General features: G+C 41.2%; 1 protein-coding gene across 1 annotated transcript in view; it reads left to right on the forward strand.

Moving 5' to 3' along the window:
* The window catches only part of Ctdspl (CTD (carboxy-terminal domain, RNA polymerase II, polypeptide A) small phosphatase-like), a gene marked incomplete at its 5' end in the record, with an annotated part of 125,800 nt that overhangs the window by 92,597 nt on the left and 5,316 nt on the right, over positions 1 to 27,887 (forward strand). The window contains 5 exon segments of the mRNA XM_005383711.2: positions 6,782 to 6,814; positions 14,473 to 14,574; positions 18,285 to 18,341; positions 22,007 to 22,099; positions 24,989 to 25,174. Of these exon segments, the coding sequence (XP_005383768.1) occupies positions 6,782 to 6,814; positions 14,473 to 14,574; positions 18,285 to 18,341; positions 22,007 to 22,099; positions 24,989 to 25,174 (471 nt within the window).

The following is a 27,887-nucleotide window of genomic DNA, read 5'->3' on the forward strand; positions in this document are numbered from 1 at the left end:
AGTAGGTCAAAGACCAGAATATACCTACATGCTGTTTAATAGACATAGCTGAAGCAAAGTGACTCAGAACTTAAAAAAGATAAGCAAAAAGAGACATCAACCAAGTGTAAGAAAGAACAAGGTTATATTGTCAGTCTATCAAAGTAAAACTTTAGGTAAAAATCATGGACAGAGATATGAAGATAATCAAGATTGAGGACATGAAACTATAAATGGGGAGATCTTTTGCAAATGGGAATGGGACCTACAAAGAGAGGGAGATGGAGGGAAGGAACACAAAGGGAATAAAAAGAATTAAACATGTACCTAGGCCTTGGGATGAATGTGATCTTTACGTATAGTAAAGATGTACTAATAAAGAAAAAATAAAATAACTTTCTATCCAAAATAACAAGGGCAAAGGACACAAATACATAATTCACAAAATAAATACAATTGTTCAAACATGAAAAATACCAAAACATGAGAAAATTCAAAACATGAAAAATCCCAGTGTGGTTAGTAATCAAATACAAATTAAAATAGAAAGGTACCCTTTTCCTTCTATCAAATTATCAAAGATGTCCTTAAATATAGTATTTGCGTCTGGCATGGGGTGGTGGGAAGGAAAGTAGTGATATAAATTGGTTATTGGTGAAAACATCAATTGATTATACTTGTCCAGAGGGATATTTGGTAATATGATCTTAAAAGTATGCCTATTTGTTGATGTAAAGCAAATTGATTTTATAGTGAAATTTTATAATTATGAATGTGCAATGGTTTAACCATAGGCTGCCATCCAACATAAACTATCATATTGCACAATTATAAGAAAGTCCAGGTTGGAAAATGGGAATCTGAGACTCCTCCTTGGGAAAAAACAAATGGAAGATATAGATGAGAGCTTAACAGATAACTCAGGAATCAGCTTACTTCTGAGTAAGTAATCAGTTACTTCTGAGTACAGAAGTAACTTGTAGAACTTAAAAAACTCATAGTTTCTAAATATAAAAATTCAGTAAATAAACGTGGAAAAAAAAGGAGAGCAAAAAATAGTCACTTGTAAGAACTGAATTAATGTTCTGGAAAAGCAAGTGGAAGAAATATCTTAAAATTTAGACCAGAAACAAAGGTGGAAATTGTGAGGCAGGGAGAAAGAGGCGTCTAAGAGACCACGCATACAAATAGTAGAAGTTTCTGGAAAAAAGGAGTATAGCTCAGGGGTAGAGCATTTGACTGCAGAAGGAGAAAAAAATAATAGAAGAAAAAAATTTAAGTTGCTAGAATCTGCACATTGAAAGAACTCACCAAGTCTATAGCAGGATTGGGAGGTGGTGCATAGAGAATATGCCTAGATATATACTGTAGAAATCCTGAAATGTAAAGATAAAGGGAAAACCTTATAAGCTACCAGAATAAATTATTTTCAAAGGAAACAGTTATATTAATATCCAGCTTCTCATCAGCAGCCCTAAAAGGCTACAATACTGTGAAAAAATGTTTATGAGATACTGAAAGAAAAAAAATAGGCAAAAATTTTGTGATTAAGACAGTCTTTTTCTCTTGAGACAAAGGAAATGTATTTTCAGGCATGTAATGTTTCAGAGAGGGGCCAAAAATTAAAATCTTGATGAGATTGATGTTATGATAAAACCTTAGGAAGTGTAGGAATAAAAATGATTTAAGAACAGAAAACTGTAACAAGTAGCCTGACTGAAAAATAAAAACTCAAAATTCATAGGAGAAAAGAGAAATAAACACAAAAGTGAACAAACTGTCAAAATTAAGGAGAGGTAAGAACAAATAACAGATAAATAGTAAATGTAGCATAAAGTATAGACATAAAACCATCCAGGCATGTAGCACATTCCTGTGATCCCAGCACTCTAGGAGGCTGAGACAGAAGGATTACAAATTCAAGCCCAGCATGGGCAATTGAGCAACTTTACCAAGGCCTGTTTCAAAATAAAAATGGGTTGGGAATGTAGCTCAATCTGAAAGCCCTGGAATCAGTCTACCCCTTCTCAAAGTATGGAGAAAACCAAGTATAATGAACCCAATTCTGCTAACAAAAGATCAAGACTATCAGATTGGTTTCACAAACTGAGGGGTATGCTATTTCCAAGAATTATACAGATCATCAGATAGGAATGATTTTGGCAGCAAATAAAACTGACAATGGCTTAAACAAATAAGGGATTATTTTCCTCACCTAAGAAGTCTGAGTCATATCTAGAAGTGGTAGTGCACATTGTTAATCTCAGCTATTTGGAAGACAGAGACAGGAGAATTACAAACCTTAGGCCAGACTGGGCAACTTTTTGAGGTACTGTCTCAAAATAAAAATTAATAAAATGGGTAGGGCTATAGCTTATGGTAAAGCATTTACCCAGCATGTCCTAGGACCCAGCATGAGGTCCTAGGTTTGATCGCTGGTGTCACAAAACAAAAAAAAAAAAACAAAACAAATAAACAGAAACTGCCCAATTCAGGCAGGTGCTAGGGTTGGTTTAGATTCCCGGTGTCCCTTCTCATCAAAAACCAGAACTTTTTCTGGTCTGTGTTTGGGTCTTCCCACCCCACGAAACTTGGTGTGTTTACATTCTTCTTCATAATTTATGTATAATCTCTCAAAAGTTGTAGCTGCAGACATCAGACCTGCATTCACAAGAAGGGAGAAAGTTGCACCCATAATGTCTGTTCCTTTAGTGGAAAGTTAGTGCTTTTACAGAAACGCGAAGAGACTCTGCTCATACCTTATTGCTAGAACTCGTCACATGGCTACTGGGGTGGGGGTGGCACTGAAAAGGAAGAATTTAGTTCAGCATATTCGTACTCCCAACAAAATCAGAGTTCTTTCACAAAAGAGAGAAGAGTGACTAATAAGTAGATGTGCTAGTCAGTAGGGGCTTAGTTATGCTTCAGTAACAACCTCAAAACCTAAGAGGATTAAAGTAGTGCAAGTTTGTTTTTCCCTTGTACTACTTATCATGGGTTGACTGAGCCTTCTGTGTGCAGTAGAAACATGTGGGTCACAGATGTAACTTAAATTTTTCTAATGGCCATATTTTTGAAATATTTTTATTTATTTATTTATTTGTTTGTTTTTGTTTTTGTTTTTGTTTTTGTTTTTCTCCGGTACCGGGAACTGAACTCACGACCTTGCACTTGCCAGGCAGGCGCTTTTGCCGCTGAGCTAAATCCCCAGCCCGCATGTTTTTTTTCTTACTAGTATGTTGAAATTGGATTTGGATTTTACACTTAAAGTACATCTTAATTTGGGCTAGCTACACTTCGTGTGCTCAACAGCTTTATGTTACAAAGAGCTACTGTGTTAGACAGCATAACTCTGATCCTGATTCATGGGCCATGCTTTTGCTTCCAGCAGGAAAAAGGGAATGTGATAAATTATACTAGTTCTTAAAGTATCCACTCAGAAATAACATACCTCGTTTCAACTTATTTTATTGGCCAGAGCAAATGATACCTAACTTCAAAGGCATAGTAGAAGTATAATCCTACTATATGCACAGAAGGAAAACTGGAAACACTTGGTATACAATGTAGGTGACTGATAGTTTCTGACACAACTTCTAACATACTATGATTAAGGAAAGTAGACAGTAAAGAAATGACCAAAATGTTCAAGGCAGGTCAAACTGTAGTGTAAAGGCAGTGTTAGTATAAAACCAAGCACAAGTCAAGGTCAAAAGCATTACACAGGATACAAAGGGACATTTTACAATAAAATGTTTAATATATGAAGGGTATAAGCCCATAAGCCTTTATAAAATCAACAGTACAGCCAAATACAAGAAAAAAACTGTTTAAATCTGTCTTCTAAAAATTGACAGCAAACATAGGAAAATCACTGGTAGGTTGTAATAGATAAAACCAAAAAGTGAAACAATTGGTAAAAATATGGAAAAGATACAAAATTACTCTTATTTGTAGATGACTTGGTTGTTTACATAGACAACCCCAAAGGACTACAAAAGTTGATCAGGATCATTGAAAGATTTTGATAGACTAGCTCTTGTGTCAGAAAAAAATGTGCTGTTTTTTCTGAACAGGGAGGTATAGTTCATATGGAAGAAAAAAATGTCAAAAACTGGAAAATTTTTGGAAAGAAAAAAAAGAAACATAACTTGGCATTGGCAGATACTAAAACATTCTCTACATTGATATGGAAAATACATCAGTAAAATATGTAGGATGATATTCCACTGTGATCTGTACCTCAAACTCCAGATCCTGGTATCTCTCTCAGTGTGCTTTCCTCATGCACTCCCTCCCCAAACCTTGTTCCCATAGGGAATTGCTATTAATGAAGGGGACATAGACGTGTAGAGGAGGAAAGAAAGAGAAGAACCACTTCTGTCATGGTAAAAGGTACTTAATACCTGCCTAGATGAAATGACACAAGGAAACGCCATCATGCCCGAGAAGGTTTCCTAGCATACACAGCCATCTGTCAGGGGAGAAGTGCCTTTAAAGGCACTTCCTTTGACAGAGCTGAGCTCACCTGGACTTAGTGTTCATTCATGGACTTCTTTCATAAATTTGTCACAAAAGCTTTTGCAAGAATTAAGTCAACTGTGAGTTAACTTAATCAAATCTGAAGTGGGAGTCATGCATTATTTGCATGACACTTTACTATTCATCGTGGGAGACCAAACCCCAAAAGAACAGCCCATGTCAGAGAAGAACAGCTAATTCCCAGAGAAGGTTCCTCTGCTCCTGCACTCAGTTTGGCCAATATCCATAGAACACAAAACCCAGGCCCAGTACATGCAGAAACGGTTCCTAAGCCCAACTCTATTGCTAAGTTCCAGGCATCCTTCACTCTGAACTAAGCATGCCAGAGAAATAGGAAGGACTATGGACAGAATGAGACAGGTGACCTATAGGTCCCAACCACCCTGCATATTTATTTTGCCCTTGAGAAATGAGGATTTGAAGCCTTTCTATTTCAGACTGCTTCTGTGGCAGTGGCTGGGGTCATTGTTACCATCATAGCCACAACCTGGATTTGCAGGCCAGTTGCCTCCAGAGGCTAAGAGGAGCAGTCACCCAGATGGCAGACACCATGGAGAAGATGGGAGAGTGAGGACAGTGTGAAAGAACACAAAAATACATGCAGACCCCTTGGGTGTACATGTGTGCACATAAATGTGCATGTAAACCTCATGGGAAATCTTCAAGCACAAATATCTAAGTAGATAAGTACCTATGCTTGCTCATTGTCAGTGTTTTGTCATGCCCTACAGATGTGCTCTTGTGATCTCTGTCATCACTGATGTGTTCATCTCTCCATGAGAAGTATAGTTCTGAAGTACACTTGTGTACCTTGTGTATACTTCAGCCTCTCACTAAAGCAGTGCTTCTCAACTGGGGATGAATTTGTCCTCCAGATTTATATTTGGCGGTGCCTAGAGGCTTGGCTGTCATTGCTGGCAGGGCATCCTACTGCAGGTAGGGTTTCAGGATGTTGTTAAACCTCCTGCAGTGTACAGGACAGTCCCAACACATTCATTTAACCCAGAGTGTCACTAGTACTGATTGAGAAACCCTACTCTAAAGTAGTCCAACAGGTTTGGGAGCTTCGGGCTAAAATCGTGTCCACCAGGAGCAGTGACCTGCTCCTAGATCCAGATGTTGGGGATGTTATTATTTAGGACCTTCTGAAATTCTGCACAAGTTCTTTAGAAACTTGGATTTAATTAGATTATGCCTTTCTGTTAGAGAGGAACATAGCTTTGCCATTCCTAATGTCAGAAGGCAGCTTGAGTCCTTAAAGTAAGCCCTAAGACTCCTGACAAAGTAAAGAGCTGAAAGGTCATCTCAAGAGGAAATAGTAGTTGCTGTTACATGGAAGAGGCAATGACTAGAGCCCAGAAATAAACAGAAAGATGCTAAGTCGTTCTGAGAGTCAGCAGAGCTCCAACAAGTATCAGCCATCTGCCATTGCCAGCCATCAAGTTTGGCCTTCACATGAGACTCCTCACTGGTCATCCTTCCTAGTAACAGTGGACACATCTAGTCACTAATCCTGCATTGTCGAGGTATGAAGCAGTGTATCTTCTTTTCAGGTCATGTGAAAAAGATGAAATAAAGTGGAAATGCTCATTAAAATTTATTCTTTCATTAGCATTTATTGGGACAAAAATTAAGTTTCTGTCAGCCAAGTTTGGCTGTTATTTGGAGATGAGAAATTAACTGGAATTTGGAGCTGAACTTCCTAATGGCCTGAATTTTCTTAATACTCGCCATGAATACAGGTTCTGTTTTCCTGTGTTCAGAATTATTGCCATGTCTGTGGCCAGGAGGGAACTTCTTGTACCTTGCCCTGTCCCCTCTTCCCTGTTCTTCCCTAGAAAAGGACCTGGAGTGACCAGGGTATACCTTGCAATCAGGTGAACTTGACTCCCTTGACTTAGCCGTTTCAGGGAAATACTTGCTTAAAACAAGAAACGAACCAATTATTAGAGGGAATCAAGAATCGAAGTGAACGAGTTTTTGTTATTTGTAAATGAAGGATTAAATTCCTGAGGGTAGAGGAGGCACTGTTTCAATGAATAAGAAGGCCCAAGCCTCAGGAGCCCAGCCTGGGAGGCCTTAGGAGCCTAGGGTCCTACTTGTGGAAGGTCTTGGATTCCTTCTTCTCATTAAACACCTCCAAGGTAGGAAGAATGTGAAGTCACATGATTGCTGTGCTAGAGAGTGCTTGGAAGTTTCTTTTGAAAATATGATCTCTTTCTCCTTAAACCTGACAATGATTTTTTTTCTTTTTCCTCAGGGTGACCAGAGGCAGGTTATTCCCATACCAAGTGTATGTATTTATCAAATTTTTATTGAAACATTCATAGAATTTGTGGCTTTGGGCCTACTAATGTAAAAAAAGGTACTTTAAAAAATATGTTCTTGCTTATATTGAGTTTTATCATATGATATCAATAGCTATGTTTTATTAAAGAGAAAAATGAAGCAACACTTTAAACTGTGAGCAGGAAGTTGTATACAGAGACAGTTTTCCTTTCTTAGGAACAGCAGGCAGTGCATCTACTAACCAGATTCTTATCTACCTTTCTATCTGGGAAAAGCCTCCCAGTCTTAATAAATGGAGGTAACCTAGAGCTTCCCTGCTCCACCTTAGCATCATTGCCCCAACTCTGTACGTGGGGAGAACTCCATAGATTTCCCACACAGTGGTGGTTTGCAGTAGATTCAGTCACAGTGGATTAAACTGAGGTCCTCCTTGTTTAATGGTATCAGTAGCTTGGCTGTAGCTCTGACATCAGAAAAATTACTCTTTAGCCTCCCTAAAATTGTAGGACCAGCCTCACTCCACAGGTCAACTGTTCTGCAACTGCCTCAGCTAGGCACTCCCTCGACCACCCTATTTCTGTTTTCAGCCTTGGAATTTAGGAGAGAAACTGAACCATTGTTCTCAGCAGTCCACTGTCCACTGTCTCCACTGTTTCTTTTTAGTTACTTTCCTTATCTCTAGAATAAAATACTGGACACTTGTAATAAAGAAATTTTTTTGGCTCATGTTTGAGTCCTTAGTCTGCTGGCTCCAGGACGGAACTAGCAGAGGAACATAGTGGAAAGGAAGCAGAGGGGGTGAAAGGAGGAGCCAGTGAAGGAATTAAACCCTTAACAGGCCGTGCCCCTTCCAAAACCCCTGCCCATGAGTACACGAGGCTCTTGGGGGGATATTTAGATATAAACTGTAACATTTCTCTTCCCCTCTGCTCAGCCAGCAGAGCCATCCAGCTTGAGGCTATGCAGCCCGCAGAAGCTGGGGACTGTCTTCCAAAGGAACTAACAGTGGACATGTCCATCAGACAAGACCTTTAAAACAGTCCTATGTCCTTAGGGAAGGATTTAGGTTTCTAAATAAGTCCATAAGTTGATACTTTAGACTATAAAGATTATGAGTCAGATTATCTGATTCAAATCTGGTCATTTTTCTTAGGACTTTAGAACATCCAAGAGACACAGCAGCCCTGCATTGAAAGGAGTAGGTTTCAAGACTTTAGTAGTGTGTGCCACTTACCAACTAGCTCAAAAACAGTTTTGAAAATTTTATTTTTCTCAAAACTTTAACTCCTACTTGACTTGTAGATTGTAGGAGTTTGTGTATTGATCCTGCCAGCATGCCTGGGGCCTGAGCTGTGCTGGGGGAACTGGCTTGGTGGGGAAACTGGCTTAGATCAAAAAGAGTGGTCAAGTAGTACAGGCAGCATCTAAGCTACTGTTTGAGGGGAGTATCCATTAGAGCTCACGTCAGAGGACTTCCTTTTACCTTTGGTACAAAGTACGTTCATATATAGAGTTCACCCAAAAAAAAAAAAAAAAAAATATATATATATATATATATATATATACACACACACACACACACACACACACACATTAGGAAAAGAAAAACTTGTTTAAATATGTTAATACTAAATTTATTGAGACATCATGAGATTAATGCAAGTTACCTTTGGCCTCTGCTATTACATGAAATGCTCATAGTGGCAGCCATGAGCTTCCAGACATTTATTAGTACAGCAAACAGATGCTTGGGTAAGCTTGGTCATTCAAATTGCTGCACATCACTTTCAGTTTCTTCTCTAAAAGCTGGCAGTGTAATGGGTTTCCTATAACACACAACATCCTCGGGGGTCTCCCATACAAGAGTAACACCATCTGTTTGAAAAATATCATGCTATTTTTCTTTTCTTGAAGTGTGTATACAGTTTTCTTTATCAGACTCTGTATTTTTCCTACCAAGTTATCTATGTTAAACAGGTTACAGGTAGTAGCTCCCCTACTCTTATCCCTCTCCTTCAATACTACTGCAATTGTCTTTTCTCAGAGTTAATTCACAGCCATCCAGAAAGTTAAATGCCAAATGAAAGCATTTGCCAGGCAGTATAAACCCACTGAGGAAAGAGACCCTTTTCCTACAAATTGAGACCTAGCAATGTACAGAATTCCAGAATAAAGTAGACAAGGAGAAAGTTCATTGTGTAATATATCTGTGTTAGATTAATAAACTGCTGTCTCCTACATGTGAGACACTGGATTAGGACATATGAATCTATGAACTGTCTACAAAAAAGCTGAACCTTATAAAAGTAACTTTCATGTTTGAATGATAACCTTCAGAAAAGCAGTTCTGCTGATGGGCGTAGTGTAATCTCCAGTACCTGCTTGGGACTGAACCCAAGTCCATCTGGGGCCATCTCAGCCCTGAAATTCAAGTCTTGAGAGCCCCAGAAAGATCTGCACCTATGTACCAAGGCCCTAAGTCACATAAGCAGAGTGGTGCTGGCCTTGGGCCAGAGGAGGATCTGGTCACTCTAGCCTTGTGCCAGAGGAGGTGCTGAAGCACTTCAGAACTTGGGGTGCTATACTGCAAGACCAGAAATCTGTGCTGCTGCTGAGCCTCCAGATCAGGTCCTCTAGCCTTATCCATGTCCTGAATGCCTTATCCAGGCCCTGAAGATGAAGGCCTCTGAACTGTGGGTGCCCAGAGCAGCTCCAGCCAAAGTCCTCCCTCTCTGCTTCTCACTTCCCCTGCTTTTTTATTCACATGATACATATGTGCATAGGCTTAATCTTTAAACTCTTTCCTAAACATTCAAGCTCATGGTTAATATGTTATGTCTTTCCAGAAAAATTTCCAAACACAAACATATTGACACAAATTACATTGTGTGGTACCCACTATTCTGCAAATTGCTTGTTGCTTTTAACAAGATGGCTTAAACATCTTTCCAAATATTAGTACATACGTATCTGCCTTGTTGTCTTACATGTCATTGACAGCATTTACTTTGTTTCTACTTCTGTGCTATTACAAAATACTGCTCTTAAGAATGTTGTTGTACTTGTGTGTATGGGGAGTTGTGTGATAGTTTTGTGTGATCAGATCCTAATTGTAGAAATGCTAGGTCAAGGATCTATTCTGCATTGTTGGTACAGCAAAGCCAAATTGTTCTCCAAAGACCTATGCTTAATTTACATTCCCATGAAAAGCCTACAAGATTGCCCCATTCCCTCATTGTAGACATTTATCAAATGTTTTAATCCTTGCTATCCAAAAGTAAAGAATGATATATTGATTTATTGCTTTGAATTTGCATTTCTTCATGAATATCAACAGCTTTTCACAAATTCATTGACCACATCTTTTCCTTCTGCCCTCTTCATCTAAAGTTATACTGTTTATCTTTTGAAATGTTAAGAAAATTAGTACTCCCCCCCCAACTTATTATATGTCTTTTCACCTATGTGTGATTATTTTGGCTACAAAGAAATTTTAATTTTATGTAAGCAAATGGATTCATTTCATACTTTATGGCTCCTAGATTTTGTGTTTAGGAAGTTCTCCCTGCTCTACAACTGTGACCCATATTTTCTTCTAATATTTTGTTCTTTTTATTATTAAATATAAAGCTTTGATGTAGGAATGCAATTAGTAGAAAGCATGAAGTAGCAGTCCAGCATTTTTTCTTTTTTCAAATGGGTACTCATTTGCTCCAACACCATTTATTGAGTAATCCTCTTTGACATAAGTACTGAAAATTACATCTTTCTGTTGGACTATTGAAAGTTCCAGTTAGTAGCGTTTGTTTCTGACTGTGTGCTAGAATTTTGGGTCTTCCTTCTTGGGAAACTTCATGGGTTGTTGGGCAAAGGTCAGGTATTGAAGGGTAAGAAAAAGATAACTAGATAGAAAGTTTAGACACCACCAAAATTCAGGTGGTCTTGGTTTGAGATGTGTGCATCATCTAAAAGCTGATATTTGGATAAGAAATGCCTCAGGCTGTTCCTACACTCTCATTGAAGACACATACTACATTGGTGCTCACAAACTCAGTGTTGGTGATAGAGCTGAGCTATAAAAATGCGAAGAGAAGTGAATTTGTTTTAACACTTAGGTTTCTATGCTCCTTGCTTAAGCCTTGTAGTAAAGCAGTAATACTTTATTCCACAAAAGCATTACGAAGAACACAGAAGCAGAGGAACTGTTCTAGTTAAAAGCAGTCCGGAGTTTCCCACACTAGATTCTGAGGTCTCTGCCTGAACTCTGTGGCTTGCATGGGCACAGTGTGCAGACCCCAACCCTGAGAAATCTTAAGTAAGAACATAATCATCTAGATTATCATTAAAGATTTAGTACTAAAAAAAGGTACTAAATCTTTAAGGTTTAGGAGGGTTTGTGGGGCCGGTGCTCCACAGAAAATAACTTTAGTGTTAACTAGTCACAGTTGCCACCTTACTGCCAGGGGTACGAAATTTCAGATTATCCCAGGAAGAAAAGTACAGTGAATACTGCACTTTCAAGTCTTTGGTGGCAAACCGTGGTCCTCACTGCCCTCGTCTGCCATAGATTTCTGCTTCCCTACTCCCTACATGTTCCCTATGTGCATTTGAATAAGTGACTTTACATTTGTAAAAGGCACTTCTAGATGACAACGGTATTTCTCTTATTCTTGAGCTTTAATGATGGACTCAGAGAAAATTTGGAGGAGGACATTTTTCATGCAGGTATCTTTTTATTTTTAAAAGAATAAAAAATAATAAAAAAAATTTGAAATGATACAGAATTTTACTAAACAAGATGATAGCAATTCAACAATGGTTGTTATATTGCATACTGTTGTCTTCAAATTAGTTGTTCAGATTACCAAATATAAGCATGCAAAATTGGTCAAAAAAAATTAAAAAGAAGGGAAAAAAGGTTAAAACATTAGCCTTTCAATAGACCAGTAGAAATCAGCAGTACAATTGTCCCAGCTATCCTGTGTATATACACATATATTTTTTTCCCTTCTTTCTTTTTTTCTTTCCCTCATCCCAGTTGTTCTTCCCTTTCAACAGTTTCTTTCCCTTTCACAGTGTCTGTTGTACCTTTCAGATTTTATTTACTCTTGCAGGTTCTTGCACTAGTAGTTAATTATTCAAGCATCACCAGATCAAGTGAAATAAGAAAGCACTATTGTAATTTTATAGCATCCTTGAATTTCCCAAGACATGGCTGTCCAACAGAACTTTTACTTAGGCTGAGGAATTTGCATTAATCTAAAGATAAGCTGTCAGAGAAGTTGCATGCATTTGAGAAACAGGGAGTTGATAGAGCCTTTCTTGCCCATTGCCCTCCAACCTGGTTTCATGGTCTGTAGCACAAATGCAAAATCGATAAATTGCCTAGTAGAATTCTCACCCTTCCCAGTCTTCTTTCTTTTCAGTAAGTAGTACATGAGAGTATTTTCGTCTTACTGTTAAATAAAAGAACATAAAGTTTATATTAAATATGCTAAGAAAGTAATTTTTATTCTAGGGCTTGAACAATAACTGAGCCACTTTGGACAGATTTTTTGTTTTCAGATATGCTAGGAATAAAATTTCTAGGCTAGTAATTAAATTACCAAATTAAAATGTTTCAGTAGCATATAAACAATGGGGAAGAACTGCATAGGTATAATTAGACTAAAAAGAAAGGGCATAGAGAAGGAAATAATTGTTTTACTCTTGTGTGTCTATATTCTTCACCATGAAAATGTGTTTTTCTTACATAGTTGTGTAATAAAAATGTAAAATTTTATGCTGGTCACATACATGCCTTCTGCTGTGGCCCAAAGGACAGAAATAACCCCAGTCCTCTGTTACATTACCGTAAGAGTTATTTATGCCTTGCCTTTTAAAACACTTTTTGATGTAAACTTCTTGCAAATTTATTTTAATTTTATAAAAACTAACCTGCTGTCAGATGTGTAATCCCGGCACTCGTGAGGCTGAGACAGGAGGATGGTTGCAAGTTTGAGACCAGCCAGGGCTACACAGTGAGCTCAAGGCCAGCCTGAACTGCGTAGTGAGACCCTGTCTCAAAAAGTCAAAAGAAAACCTAACCTGCTGATTCATTAGTTTGTTAGGGAAGGAGAAACTCTTCTACATCCCCAAATTGCATTGCATTGCATTCTCCAAGGCACATCCCACCTGCCTTGCCAGTGCTGCAGGGTCAGAGAGCACTGCTTGCCCAGTTAGAGCTAAGGGACTCGGAGGCCTCAAGGGTTTCTTCCTCTGGATGGCATTAGAAGAATGAAGCACACACAGTAACTAGAGGGAGACCCTCTAGAGTTTGAGTATTGTTCCCTACATGTAGCCACTTCTTGGACAGCCCTTCTCTGCCTTGGTGATCATTGCACTTAGAAATTTACCTAAACTGTCCACTGCCTATCTATTGGTCACTACTGAATCAGCTAAAGTCCAAAATTAATCTTTGATCATTGACTAGTGTTCAGTTTAAAGGAAAAATAAAAAATAGAGGAGCCTGCCACTTGAAAGAGAATACTTCTTGTATTGATCAATTTGTGTGTGTGTGTGTGGTGCTGGGGATTGAACCTGGGGCCTTGTGCATGTTAGACAAGTGCTCTACCACTGAGCCACGTCTCTAGCTGAGAATACTTCTTGATTTCATGTTTTTCTTGTCTTATTTGATAAACTAAATTTTCTATTCTTCAGTGGCCAGGAACATGGTCTTGTGTTTTGTTTTGTGTCAAATATTAAACAGAGTTTGACCTTTCTGGATAGAAAATTTACTGTTAACACCAAATACGCCACAAAGAAAACTAAAATATTTCAAATCATTTCTGGAATGAGGCAAGGTCCAAAGAAATAAATACTCTAAAACTGAGTGAGGCAGACTGAAAATGTCTAGCATTGTGTTAACTCTTTATGGCTTTTCCATCAGAAAATCAGAGGTAGTTATTCCAAAAACATGTAATTGGATTCTCTGGTTAACACACAACGTGTGAATTAAAATTTAACTTTCAGAGACACAGAATCCACAGAGTAAAAATGTCCATTCATTTAGTATTAGACCACAGCGGGACAGGCACAAGGCAGGCACTGTACTTTGACCAGTTTTAATTGTTTGCAGGGATTTAGGGTAACTTTTGGGTTGGATTTTGTTGGTGTGTCTTTAGTTTCTCTTCAAGGGTTTGAAAATGTCAGTCACTTAAAAACAAACAAAAAAAATACGTGGCTCTAAAATATATTTATGTACCACAGTAAATTTCAGATAAAATATGACTCAAGGAAATGGGCCTACAGAGTCAGAGTATCTATTAAACCTTCATTCTTGTGTAATCCACTTTAATAATAACAACTGACACTCTATATGTGTCAGGCCAAATACTGGGTGTTTACTACCATTATAACATCCTTTCTTGGTGTAGGTATTATTATCCCAGCTTATCACCTAGAAAATGCCAGAGCTGGTATTGAAACTCAGTTTTGTCTAGTGCAAAAGCCCTCATAGTAATCAGTCTCCTAATGGCTTGGTAATAAAAGTTATATGATATACTTTATCAGGTATTTAAATGTTTGCTTTCATTTATACCTTCATTAACATAATATAATACAATGATAAGGGAATTGGTTTGTCTCTTACATAGAGGTAATAATACTTTTTTCCCTCTTTAGCCACCAGCTAAATACCTCCTTCCAGAGGTGACGGTGCTTGACTATGGAAAGAAATGTGTGGTCATTGATTTAGATGAAACACTGGTGCACAGTTCATTTAAGGTAAATCAACGTAAAAAGCATTCTGTGGTCCTTGTGATTTGATAACAATCGTATTGAAAAGGAAAACTGAAAAGAATAAGATCAGCTAGGTGTGGTGCACACCTGTCTGTAATCCCAGTATTCCATAGGCAGAGGCAGGAGGATCAGCTTGAATTTGAGACCAGCCTGGGCTACCTAGTGAGTTTAAGGCCAGCCTGAAATACATAACAGCTATTGGGGCCGGGCATGGTGGCGCACGCCTGTAATCCCAGCACTCAGGAGGCAGGAGGATCATTATGAGTTTGAGACCAGCCTGGGCTACAAAGTGAGCTCAAGGGCAGCCTGAACTACATAGTGAGACCCTGTCTCAAAACGACAAAAAAAACCACAGCTATTTGTAAGCAGAGTATTCTCACCATCAGTGATGGGCTGATAGCGATAGCATGACGCTTTCTCAAAAAAAGAATGATATCTCGTGGTTGTTAGTATGACTTTAGTCTTCATAAAGTAATTCTAATAATAGCTGCTTAGTAACCCAGGTGAATATTAACTAAATAGTTGAATATTAACATTTGATTTGGGAAAAGAAAATGTGGGGGCACCAGTATCACTGAAACCTTGTTTTACTTGTGAGGTTTGAGTTTTGCAATACTAAACCCTCTAGAAATACTTTTCAGGTACACAGATGGTTATTATATCCCATGACTTTTTGTCAAGATAATCACAGTACCGGGGGCTGGGGATTTAGCTCACTGGCAAAGCGCCTGCCTGGCAAGCGCAAGGTCGAGAGTTCGGTTCCCCGTACCGGAGAAAAACCAAAAAAAAAAAAAAAAAAAAAAAAAAAAGATAATCACAGTACCTTGTGTTTTGTTGGGAGGGGCAGAGAAAGCACTCTTGGAAATTGTCAGGCTCCTTGCTATCCTAGATATGTTCCCAGATCAGTTTTTGAAAGATGTGCAACTCCAAAGAAGTCTCCTGAAGTTGGTCACATCTGAACAGATTCAGCCACTTATTTTGATTATTTCCATAGCAAGAGATTGCTGTGGGATTTTTTTTATGCTTCACAGCTAAGTGAGTGCTCACTTTCATGCTTTCCTGAACGAAGAATGCAAAGCTGCAGCAGTGTCAAAGTGAGCATCAGTCTTTTTTGTCCCTTCCCTGCTGTCCATCTCCCAATAAAAATTATAAATTACCAAAGGGCCTCCCTGCAGGAACAGTGATGGCTGCACTATTAAGAAATGAGGTAATCATTTTTTAAAATGGAATAGTTTAAAGCAGGCAAGTGATGAAAAAGTTTGGAAATCAGGTATTGCTGTGTTGAGGAGAAGCAGCAAGTATTTAAGATCCTGGTCCTGTTTTCCTTATTTTTGGTGATGGAACTGCTCTACTGTTGCTGGCCAGTTATACTGTACCACAGCATGGGACTCCCCCTACTTTTCTGAGAGACATGAAAGGCACCATCTGTGATGGGCTGTATGTTTCGTATGAACCCTTGTCATTCCTGGCAGGTTGTGTAACAAACTGAAGACCCATCAAATTTGCGTGAACACCTTCCTGCCAGAATCTTCCTTCTTTGTGCCTACTTTCCACTGAACAGAGACGTTCTTTGACAGGACAAGGCCAGGAGGTTGTCTTTGAGTCCTTTGGAAAATGGAGGAGGAATAACACTGACCACTAGCAGTGAGAAATGGCCTCATTCTGGTTCTGGAGCATGCAGGGACCTCTTCATACCCTAGCACTCCTTGGGCTGGGCCCTTCCACTGTTGGTCCTGGAGTTACAGTGGCCTTGTGTCCCAGCTCATCTCCGGACAACATTGGAGGCATCTTCTTCCTCATGGGCAAGTTGTTTGGGCTTTTTTCTAGTTCTTGTGGGGCAAAGCCATTCAGAGTAAGGATCAGTTAATATTGCACCATAGAGAATATCCTCCCAAGTAGCTCTAGGAGTGTGGGTAATGCTAGCCGGACTCCCTGAGGTTACTGAGGATTCCTGGCTCCACAGGCTGAGCCTTGACAGCTACTGTGTCTCCAGAGCCTGCTCAAAGACCATCAGTACCACAGCTATAAACAGTGTTTCCTCATTTCTTCCCTTCCCTAGACTGCCTACATGTGCAAGCAGAATATTCTCTACTGTATGGTGTTTAATGTTCTGAGCATTTCAGAGCCTTACGGGAATCTGAAAGCTGTGAACCCCTCCCCATGAGCATGTACAACAGTATGAAACACAGACTTATGGACCCCAGCTTAAGATCCCTGCCTTGGGGCTGGGGATTTAGCTCAGCGGCAAAGCACCTGCCTGGCAAGCGCAAGGTCGTGAGTTCGGTTCCTGGTACCGGAGAAAAACCAAGAAAAAAAAAAGATCCCTGCCTTTAGCATGCTCTCTTTTACAGCAGCATGTGAGGTAAAGAATGGTGCTTGCTGGAAACCAGGGAATGGTTGTATACTTTGTGGAATATTATTTCACAATTCAGTGCTCTGTGAGTTTCTTCCTTCAGTCTTTGTTTTCCCCTTTAGCATGATTCTGTAATTCAGTTGTAAAATTATAAAATACTGAGCCCATCCTTGGCCTTCCAATCCTCTTAAACCTCTGTAGCAACTTTACAACTGATTGTTTAGTAATCGCTTTATACTCTACATTTTCCACATTTTTTGAGTTTACATGTGAAACAAGAATGTTTGTATGTAGAGTAATACAGATCCCAGTTCAAAATCTGACCAAACTCCTTACCCTAGAAGAAGAGTAGCTATCCAGTGACTGCCACACACACCTTCCCCTTTCCTGTGTCTCTCCTTTTGTCCCAAAGGTTTCCAGACTGATTATTTTGTTGAGCCTTTTCATTTAAGTGATTTTCTAATAATCTTTAGAACTCCATTTAGAACTCCATGTAAAGTCTGTTATGAAAATGTGGTAAAAAGAAAATATGGTGACTGTGAAGAGTCATTTGATTTTTTTAAGTGTTACTAGTATTGTGCAAGAGTTATTTTCACATTGTGGAAGTCTCTGGATGTGCTGGATATTGTGTTCCCTAGAGAAGAACAGCTGAGAGAGGGCTGGTTCTCTTTCCCACTCCAACCTCAGGGCAGGAGGAGATGCTACCATGCTACCAGTTGGGCCCTAAGACCACTGATTTTCAGGAGGGAAGGGAGCATTGCGCACTATCAGACCCCTTACTATAACTGTGCAAGAGAGGAGATATTGAAGACCAGAGAGAGGAAGAGCTTGCTCCAGATGGAACCCTGTTGCCTCCAGCTTCACCGCATGTGTATTTGGCCCTGCTGTGCGTCCATGTGCAGAGTATCTTCTGCCTAGCCATCCACACTGAGGGGCCAAATTCTGGCTTGTCTTCCCAGTAGCACTGGCTCTGGGCCATTTGGCTCTCACCTCCCTCTGGTGGCCCGGCACTGCTTCTCATCCTGTCAGGGCTCTGGGCAAGAGTCAGAGTTTCCAAGGAACCCTATTTTCTCCCAGGTTGTGCCACTTTTTGTGGTTGAGGCCAGGCAGGTGATCAAGAGGTTGGATCAGGATGCTGGAAACATCACAACCTTCAGAAATGAAAAGAATATGCTTTCTTGCTTGTGCTTATTTCAGGGAACCCAGGCATGCTTCAACCCTCCTCCTGAACTGTTTTTTCAAATTATCAAAACATTGGTCCAGGCAAACCTTTTTCTTGCTAAAATTTCCAACTTTACCTTTTTCTTTCAGATGTATTAATTGTAGTTTCTTTTCTCTCTAGCCTATTAGTAATGCTGATTTTATTGTTCCGGTTGAAATTGATGGGACTATACATCAGGTAAGAAGTCAAAACAAAATTTGAATTGCTATGAGAATTTGTTTGTTTTTTTGTTTGTTTGTTTGAGACAATGTCTTGCCATGTAGATCAGGCTGGCTTTGAACTCACTATATACCCCAGGTTAGCCTTGAACTCATGGTGATCCTCCTGCCTTGGCCTCTCGAGTGCTGAGATTATAGCCATGTGCCACCATACCCAGCTTGCAATGAGAATTTTTGGTAATTACATTTCCTGTGAATGTCAGTTCTTAATTCCTATTTCAATGATAATTTTATTTGGTCAAAAAGAGGCAGATTGAGCATAATAAATACAATAATTTTTCTTTTCTTCCCCACTCACTTGAATTTGTTTTATACTGAGTTTGTAAGTAAAACTATATCTTCATAAATATTAGATCTGGTTGCAAGTTCAAATAGTTCTTTGATTTTATGCACTCTTTCAGAACTTTGCATATTCCCAACTGATTTAGCTTGGTGGTCTAATTAACTTTCTCATGTAATTGCTTTCAGCTGCTCTCCTAGCAGGCAGCAGGAAAATGCCACAAGTCCCTCTCTTACGGAGGATTCTTGGGAAAAGGTGTCCATTTCTAATGCCAACTGCTCCAGACTAATCTTACCATTACTGTGTGGTTTACTATAGTGAATCTTTAGCAAATACTCAATCCCCAAGGGAAAGGGGAGAGGGGTATGACCTTTTAGGTTAGCAGATTACTATGAATAAATATGCCATAGTCAACTGGCATGCATCATCCTTGTTCTTTCTGATTTTTTCCTTATCTGCATGAAGCTCTTTCATAAATAGCTGTATTTATGAGTGTATTGGAAACATTGTAGGAAAATTAGCCTTGGAGATTGGAGGAGTAGCTTTTGTCAGGTTTTATACAAGGATGATCTCACCATTTTCTTGTCAACTCCAAGGTCTTAAAGGGAAAGTATCTGCCCTTGTATCCCAAGAAGGAAAATCTCTTGTGATATTTGGGCCAGAGCAAGATGTCTTTCCTGAATAATGTCAAGTCTTTGGCTCTCAAGTGCAGGGCTTTAGAACTGTCTCAGCCTTGGACATCAGATGGTCTGGTTGCCTCATTGCCCAGATAAGGAAATTGAAGCTTAGCCAGAGAAAGGATTTCCTCAAGGTCATGCAATGGGATGAATTAAAATGAAAATTCCAGTCTCCTGCCTTCTGGCCCAGGATTCTCTTTCTGATACTCAGGTCCTCTGCCTTTCCCCTGCCCACTCTGCTTTTTGCCCTGTTCTGCAGGGATCCTGCCAGGAAGAAGTCCCTGGGAAAAGTAGCTTTATCCATAGCACCTCCATACTTCATCCTTTTAAAAGCCATCATGAAGCTAATACTGCAGGTACCTGGGCATTTAACATTTGCAAAAGTATCAACTGAATTAAGTCAGCATCTGAGAACCAGTTAAGGCTTCTGCATTTATTACCTTGGCTCATGTTACAGAGTGCTGTTGAGGAGACAAAGGAGAGCTGCCCAGTGGCATGGCAAGCATTATGAGAGAAATTAATCCTTCAAACCACGTAGCTGTGAGCATGACTGGCCTGTAGGAGCCACCCCAGCACTCCCAGCCTCCCTCTGACTGTGCTTTGATTCACTTGGTGATGGATACCTCAGGGTCCCAGGGTTGGGGTTGAAACCCGTGTGAGGGAAGGAAGCCACAGGTGCCAAGAGCAGGAGGAGCAAGGCCCTGGCGAAGGCCGTGGCCTCGTTCAAGTAATCCAGGATAGGCTGTGCAGGTCCCAATGGGCCTATTCTTGGTTACTTGCACGGGGACGCGGGCCTGGACGCCGGCATCCGGGCCCAGGACCCTCCTCTCTGCCAGAGGCACCAACGCCAGAATTCCCAAATCACCCTCTTGTCCTTTGCATGTAGCAGAGCTTGCTTTTGAAACAATACTTCTGGGGGCAGAGGAGCACAGGCCACACCCATTCACTGACACTAGCACCAAGAAGTCTCATGGGCCAAGTAGGAGCTGAGAGCCCCTGTAACCACAAGCCCTGCCTCCACCCTCCACCCGAGCCTCCCAGCTCCTTACAACCATGTTGATACCCATTCTAGAACATCCCATTCCTGTAGCTCCACCCTTAGCCACAGACCCATGCCCACCCCACTCTTTTGGCTAGTCATTGGTTTCCCACTGGTTCTGATCCTTCTTACTGCCTGTTTCTGGCTCATTGAAAGTATTCCCATGTAGAATTCCTCTCCCAGCAACCTGTCCTTCCTTGTGGGGACCCCCAACCCCCAGTATTACCTCTCTACTACCAGCTCCATCTGCCATTTGAGGCCCTACGTATGTTCACTGCAGTGTGCCCAACTGTCTTTAGCCACTTCCTCTCCAACCCCTCCACCTCCCCATCTTCTTTCACTGCCTTGGGCGGCTGGGCTCTGGTCATTTTCTGTCATGTGAGGTATTCTTAGGCCTCCAAGTCTTAGGCTGGTAATTTCCTCTCGTTGGAGGCTTCCCTCTTCTCATCCTTATCAGCCTAGTGAAATCCTCATCCTTCTAGGTCCAGGCCAAATGTTCCCTCTGTGATTTCCTCCCCTTGAAAGGGGAGTTAATTATCTTCAGTTTGTCCTCATACTATTTTCATTATACCATGTTCACCTCTACACATTTTTGCATGTGTCTGCTCTAGACTGTGCGCCCTTCAAGGGCAAGGCCTGTGTTTGACTCATCTGTATAACTGCATCAGGCTGAGCAGAGAGCTGTAGCTAAGTAAATATGTTGAATACAATTTTAAAGAATGATGTATTTTTGTGAAATGACTAATTTTAGATGGAATTTATTTGGGCTTTAATTGGTTCTTACTTCCTTCTACTTCCTCTGTTCTCTCACCAGCTTTGCTTTCTCTCTCATCTCCCAGTCTCCTCAGGTTTCTTCAGGCTCTGTAGTCAGGAACCCATGTGTGGGCGAAAGCCTGGGTGTTTTATAGCCCTCATGGTTTTACCTGGCCTGGTCAAAAAGGTCTACAGAGTCCAGCCATTGTAGAAAAGGCAGTCTGTCCCCCTCTGCTCACAGACCCCTCCTGATGGCTTGTTCCTAGGTTCCAAGAGGAGGTTGGTTTCACATCCCCTGAAAGGTCCATACATAGCCCTAGCAGAGTAACCTTCATGGTGTTAAGTGTCTTCCCCAGCTACCAAGGAAGACCTTTTTGCAGCTGTGCGAGGCCTATGCTTTTTTAATCCCAGGTCTTCTGGTGAATGGGAAGTACTATTCAGAGCAGAAGGTGGCAGCTGGAGCAATCCCAGACCTCTTGGGAAGTCAGCCAGGGCCAGACCTCCAAAAGAACAGCACCCAAACCATAGTTTGACCCACACCAGGTGCCAAGAAACACATGAGCGAATGAGTAAGTGGTTTCACATAAACATGGCACAGCCATTCCGCTCACTGACTCTTAAAATTCCCAAGACCCTCACTGCCACATTCAGCTTTTCTTTCTCCTTTGAGGGTTATCTGCACTGAACTCAGACCTGGAGTGTGATCTGAGGACTGTTGTATCTCACCATACAGTCTGGGCCTTCGCATGGCACACACAGATCTGGAAGCAGGAGGTGGAGACTTTTCTGGCAGCTCTTCCTACAGTGAGCATTTGGGCCCAGGCATTCCCAGCAAGTGCCATAACTGATCAGCTTCCTGTTTCTGCCATTTGCAGGTGTATGTGCTGAAGCGGCCACATGTGGATGAGTTCCTCCAGAGGATGGGACAGCTCTTCGAGTGTGTGCTCTTTACTGCCAGCTTGGCTAAGGTGCGTCCTGCTCCCTGCCGCAGACTTACAGCCTGACATCCCAGGCCCTCTGCTGCTACCCCCAATCTGTCAAGAGCTCTCTGTTAAGGTGGGGGAAGCTATTTTTATGGTGACAGGTTCCCACCCCAGATGGGATGGATGCAGGCCATGTGCACACTGCCAATCTGAAAGGCTTCTGGTTACCATGGTGACAGGAGCACTTAGAACAAATGTTCCGTGAAGTTGTACATAGAGGCTTTTGAAGTTAGTTGTCCACAGACAAAGAAATCACAAACATGTGCAGTGTGACCACAGCAGGATGGCTGCGTACCATAAGCACACAGGACCCCTGTCATCCACTAATGGGTAACCAGATGCTGGCGGCTCCTGTGTTGTTGGGTTTAGTTTACACAGGTTTGTAGGAAGAACAAGCGAGAGAATGTATCAAGAGTGTCCCACAGTCGGGCTGGTGAGGGTGCTGATTCTGCCCTAAATTGCTGTGTAATCTCAGGTAAGTTACTTCTGGCACCTCAGTTTCTTCTTTAAAGGAAAGTCCCACATCTTGTGGAATTGGATTAAATGCAGTAACATATGGAAAAGGTTTAGCATAACACCTTGCAGATACTCACTGGGCCAAGTTCCATGTGCCGTACTGGGCATTGTCAGAGAAAAAGCACACCTAATACTCAGTATTTAGTATCATGAGCATTAGTAGTGATAAAATCATTCAGATATGTTTTGATCTATATTTTATGGTTTATTTCTAGGTCCTAGGAGGAGGTTGGTTTCACATCCCCTGAAATGTCCACACATAGTCCTAGCAGAGTAACCTTTATGGTGTTAAATAGTCATCTTCCCCAGCTGACAAGGAAGACCCAGAGTCTGGGAAGACCCAGACTCCACTGGCTCTGGCCAAGTAGAGTGAATTTTTGTCCTTTCCCACTTTTTAAGAAACTGGTAAGTTCCTAGGCCTCCTGATAGAGTTTAATCTCCCTCTTCAAAGGGGTAACAAGGTGCCATGCTGTGTTTAGGGTGGGTAAAGCAGGCTCCTGCTCCTCCTCCAAGGCCATTGCCATAGCCACCCTGACTCTTACAGAGCCAAGAGCTTCCACTTACGTATTGCACCACTGTTGTCTCCATGGGCACCTCGGGAACTCTTGAATGGCCTCCAAAATGAGTTTTATGGAGACTAGGTTAAGCATCTTCTTGTGTTCAGCCCTGTTCCAAGAAATCATGCAGCAGCTTCTCTGTATGTTGTGGTTTTTTACTCTGGGGTCCTGGGCACAATTCTTTGTTGACTGGGCATTCCATACTAGGTCCTTACCTCTGTTGGCTGAGGTAAGAAAGAGCCTACCACACAGCATCCTGTCATTGTCAGTCCCAGGCTGCAGACCATGAACTGCGGGGGAGGGAATCCAAACTCTGGACCTTGTTTTTGCATATAAAAAAAGAGAGTGAGGCCTCAAGGAAAATGTAGTCTTCCCCAGTGGGTAATCTTTAGATAAGTGGTACCAAGACAAGTTATATCTGCAGCTTTGATGGCTCTTCTCATAGTGCTTTGGAATGCTAAGGACTCTGAAGTAATAACCAAAGAAATTACCAACTGGAAGATGGCACCAGGGCAGTAGATTGAGAATTGTTTCTGATTTGACAAAACTGAAAACACATTTCCTTGGCATTATTCCCAGTATTCACTTACACATCTTTGTTGGGTTTCTCTTCCTGGACTGCTCCCACCTGCCCCTCCATCTGTCTCTCCAACCTGCTTTTCACTGTTATTCCAGCCTGGCTGAGCCAAGTCAGATCCAAAGCGCACCCTCCCACCTCTTCCCGCCCTGATGCCATGTTCTGCTGATGGGTGGTCACTCCTCCTGCTCTGGGATCTGGGTTCAGCTCAGTTCCCTGCTGGCAGCATTGGTGCAGTGGGCTTCCTTGCCTGCTACCCAGGAATGAACCTCAAACTGCAGGAATCCCACACTGACAGTCAGATCCCTTCAGTATCTGCTTTTTTGTCATATGTCTCGTCACCCAACCCCCTGCGGGTATTTACTTAATATGTCCTGTTTCAGGATGATACTAGACACTAGGAATTCAGCTGGGGACAAAAGAGGCAGAGTCCCTGCACTCCTGAAGCCCACATTCTTCACATTCATCTCTGGCTGGAGTACCCAAACTCAAGTACCTCCCTGAAAGATGAGTGTCCCCGATGCCAGTGTCAATGATTTTGAGGAAATTAACCATCTTTTCCTGTCCAGGATGAGCCCCCTATAGCCTACCCACATGACCAGAATAGTGGCCAAGCATTCACCCTACTTGGTCAGTAGGAAGTACAGCTGTGGCAGGACTGCCCTCATCAGGATGCCCTTGGGGAGGAAAGGACTTTCCAATGGGTTCAGCTGATGTGTTCCACTGCTGGCCTTCCCAATCCTGCTGCAGGTGTTCTCTACTTCCATGACAGAATCATGGGCCCCTCATGGTTCCTCAGGTTCACAGGACTTGACAGTGAGGAATGTGGGCCCTACTCCAAGTGCAGTGAGTAGACAGTGAAGTGTTTTAAGCAGGGAGTGGTGTGATTTTGGCCACTGTGACAGCTTTGAGGTAAAGGGACTGGGAAAGAGGCCCAGCAGGAAAAGGAAGCTTCTTGGGCTGGAGGCTAGAGGTCTGCCCTGGTGCTGGGCAATAGAGCTAAAGATGCAGATGGAGTCAGGATATTTTTGGAGATGAAACTGAGAGAAAGTCCTGATGAATTAGATGTTAGAGAGATGGAAGAATCTAGTGCTTCCTTATATACATGGACTATAACCAGGACCCTAAAACACTTGGCAGTTATTTAAATCCCTTTTTAGAAAAGTTGTCTGGCTCTTGCTGTAGTAGGTTAGGTACCTGACCTTCACTGTGTCACCTGTCCAGTATGCAGACCCTGTGGCTGACCTCCTGGACCGCTGGGGTGTGTTCCGGGCCCGACTCTTCAGAGAATCCTGTGTTTTCCATCGAGGAAACTACGTCAAGGACCTGAGTCGCTTGGGACGAGAGCTGAGCAAAGTAATCATTGTTGACAATTCTCCTGCCTCGTACATCTTCCATCCTGAGAATGCAGTAAGTAGTCCCAAAGGAAGAGCTGAGAGGACTCCATCTGAGCTATCTTGCCAGGCAGACACCACCTTTGAATACCTACATGAAAATGTCTTGAGTCTTTTCCTGGTGCAATCCCAAATAGGCCACATAGCAGCTGCATGACACTGGCCAACTTAATTAACTTCACTGACCTCAGTTGCCTCATCTGCTGTCTTTCTTTCATTCTTTTTTTTTTTTCCCCTCATCTGTCAAGTAGGAATTCTAGGAATACTCATCTTGTAAGATTGTATTCAGTTCGACAGTAGGTGAAAAGCACTTAGAACAGTGCTTGGGGCTGGTAAGTACTCAGTAAGCCCATATCTTCTTATTAACACTTGTATTATTGTTGAAAAGGTTTGTTCTGTTAACTCCTTAGGGCTAGCTGTTTCCCAGGACTTAATGATCCCTGTTGACTCAGGAGGTGTGAGTGATCCTTTCAACAAAAATATTTCCTAAAGAAGCATGAATAAAACATTTAAGTAAGGCCTTCAGATAAAACTGTCAGCTGTACCACCTCAAAATGGTGTCTGAGAAGCACACCTTGGGAACACTTTCTACATGAAACTCCCTGGGATATGGCAGTGTCTCAGTGCCTACTTACCCAGACAGCGTAATTCTCAGAGCAGGGGGAGGATACCCTCCCAGTTCCAGGAGAAAAGACATCAGCTAGGCCCACTGTTGGCCACTGACTGCTCAGTGGTCGCCACCCCAGGCTCAGCTCATACAGTTCCCATGGGGAGCACACCTTCACCTCCCACAGGCCTCTCAGACTCAACACAGCCTGCAGAAGTTCCTTCCTGGAGTCCATTTAAAGAAGTAAAATGTATTCAAACTAGATTCAGTTAGCTAGTATGACATCATTATTTGAATAAATACGCAAAATTTATTGTATTTAAATATGTTCATTTTAATGAGCAAATCAAACTCAATATGGTATATTTGTCAATGTGTCTCTAACACATAAGGACTGTTTTTCAATTCCATTGTTACATCCAGTACACCTGGGTTTCTTACACTGTCTGATATCCATCTGGTATTCATATTGTCCCATCATACAGAATATTTTCCTACATTTGAGTTGTTTGAATTAGGAGCCAAAGAAAGTCCATACATTGCTTTGGTTAATGTCTCTTGATTCTTTTGTAATCCTAATATTTCTTCTTTATCTTATAAAAATATTCTACATCTTGGATTTGTCTCTTTGCTCCCTTATGGTAGTATTTGATTTTCCTACCACCCTATATATACCCTTTAACTAAATAATTAGGCCTCTGTTTACTACTTGATTACATATGGGTTTATAGGGCTGGGGATTTAGCTCAGCGGCACAGTGCCTGCCTGGCAAGCGCAAAGTCATGAGTTTGATTCCCGGTACCAGAAAAAGAAAAAAAAAAAAAAAAAAGTATATATATATATATATATATATATATATATATATATATGGGTTCATTTTTCTTTTTCTCTTTAAGAAATTTTTTTGCATGAATATATCATAGATAGTGAGCATGGTATTGCATGCCTATAATTCTAGCACTAAGGCTGAGGCAGGAGGATCACTGCAAGTTTGAGGCCAACCTGGGCTACATAGTGAACTTCAAAACTGCATAAAGGAACTTCAAAACCAACCTGAAGGCTGGGGATTTAGCTCAGCGGCACAGCGCCTGCCTGGCAAGCGCAAGGTCATGACTTCGATTCCCAGTACCGGAAAAACAACAACAACAACAAAAAAAAACAAAACCAACCTGAACTACCTAGCAAGACCCTGTCTCAAAACACACACACACACACACACACACACACAAGAATATATCATAGATATTGCATACATCCTATGGGATCATGTAAAGAAGCATATGATCTGAGATTGCCCCACTTTAAAAGATTTAAGTTGATCACTGGTTTCAGCTATTACTAGCCTGATCCAGCCATTTTAAAAATTCCCTTTCACCTCATAATTATAGCAGTTATTAGTTTTGTTTTGTTTTGTTTTGTTTTGTTTTTCTCTGGTACCGGGAACCGAACCCACGACCTTGCGCTTGCCAGGCAGGCGCTTTTGCCGCTGAGCTAAATCCCCAGCCCCTATAGCAGTTATTAGTGATCATTTTGCTTGTATCCACCATTTTATTAGGAATTGCAAAATGGTGATTCCTATAATCCTATCATTTTTTCTGCCTTTATTGGCCAGAATTCATAGATAGGTAGGTAGGTAGGTAGGTAGGTAGATAGATAGATAGATAGATAGATAGATAGATAGATAGATAGGCCAGAATTCATAGATAGATCAATAGACAGACAGACAGACAGATAGCTAGAATTCATAAGAAGGAAGGGAAGGAGGGAGAGAGGGAGGGAGGAAAGGAAGGAAAGAAGGAAGGAAAGAGAGAGAGAGAGAGAAAGAAAGGAAGAAAGAAAGAGAATGAAACTTGCCCTCATTAACTGTTTACCCTAAAATACAGTTTGAATGTCTGAATAGAAAGGGAAGGTGAGGGTCAGGGATTTAGCTCAGTGGCACAGCACCTGCCTGGCATGTGTGAAATCTTGTTTCTTTCCTGGTACAAAAAAAAAAGATTTAGCAAAGGAAGGCAGGGTATAAAAGTCTTAGTTCTTTTTCTTTTCATTCTGCAGTTTCAGACTAATGCATTAGTGTTCTGGCAGTCTTTAGAAGGAGCCAGTGAATTTTACTGTCATGTGAGCT

The sequence above is a fragment of the Chinchilla lanigera genome, unplaced genomic scaffold, assembly GCF_000276665.1.
Source record: "Chinchilla lanigera isolate Chin_1 unplaced genomic scaffold, ChiLan1.0 scaffold00020, whole genome shotgun sequence".
Lineage (NCBI taxonomy): Eukaryota > Metazoa > Chordata > Mammalia > Rodentia > Chinchillidae > Chinchilla > Chinchilla lanigera.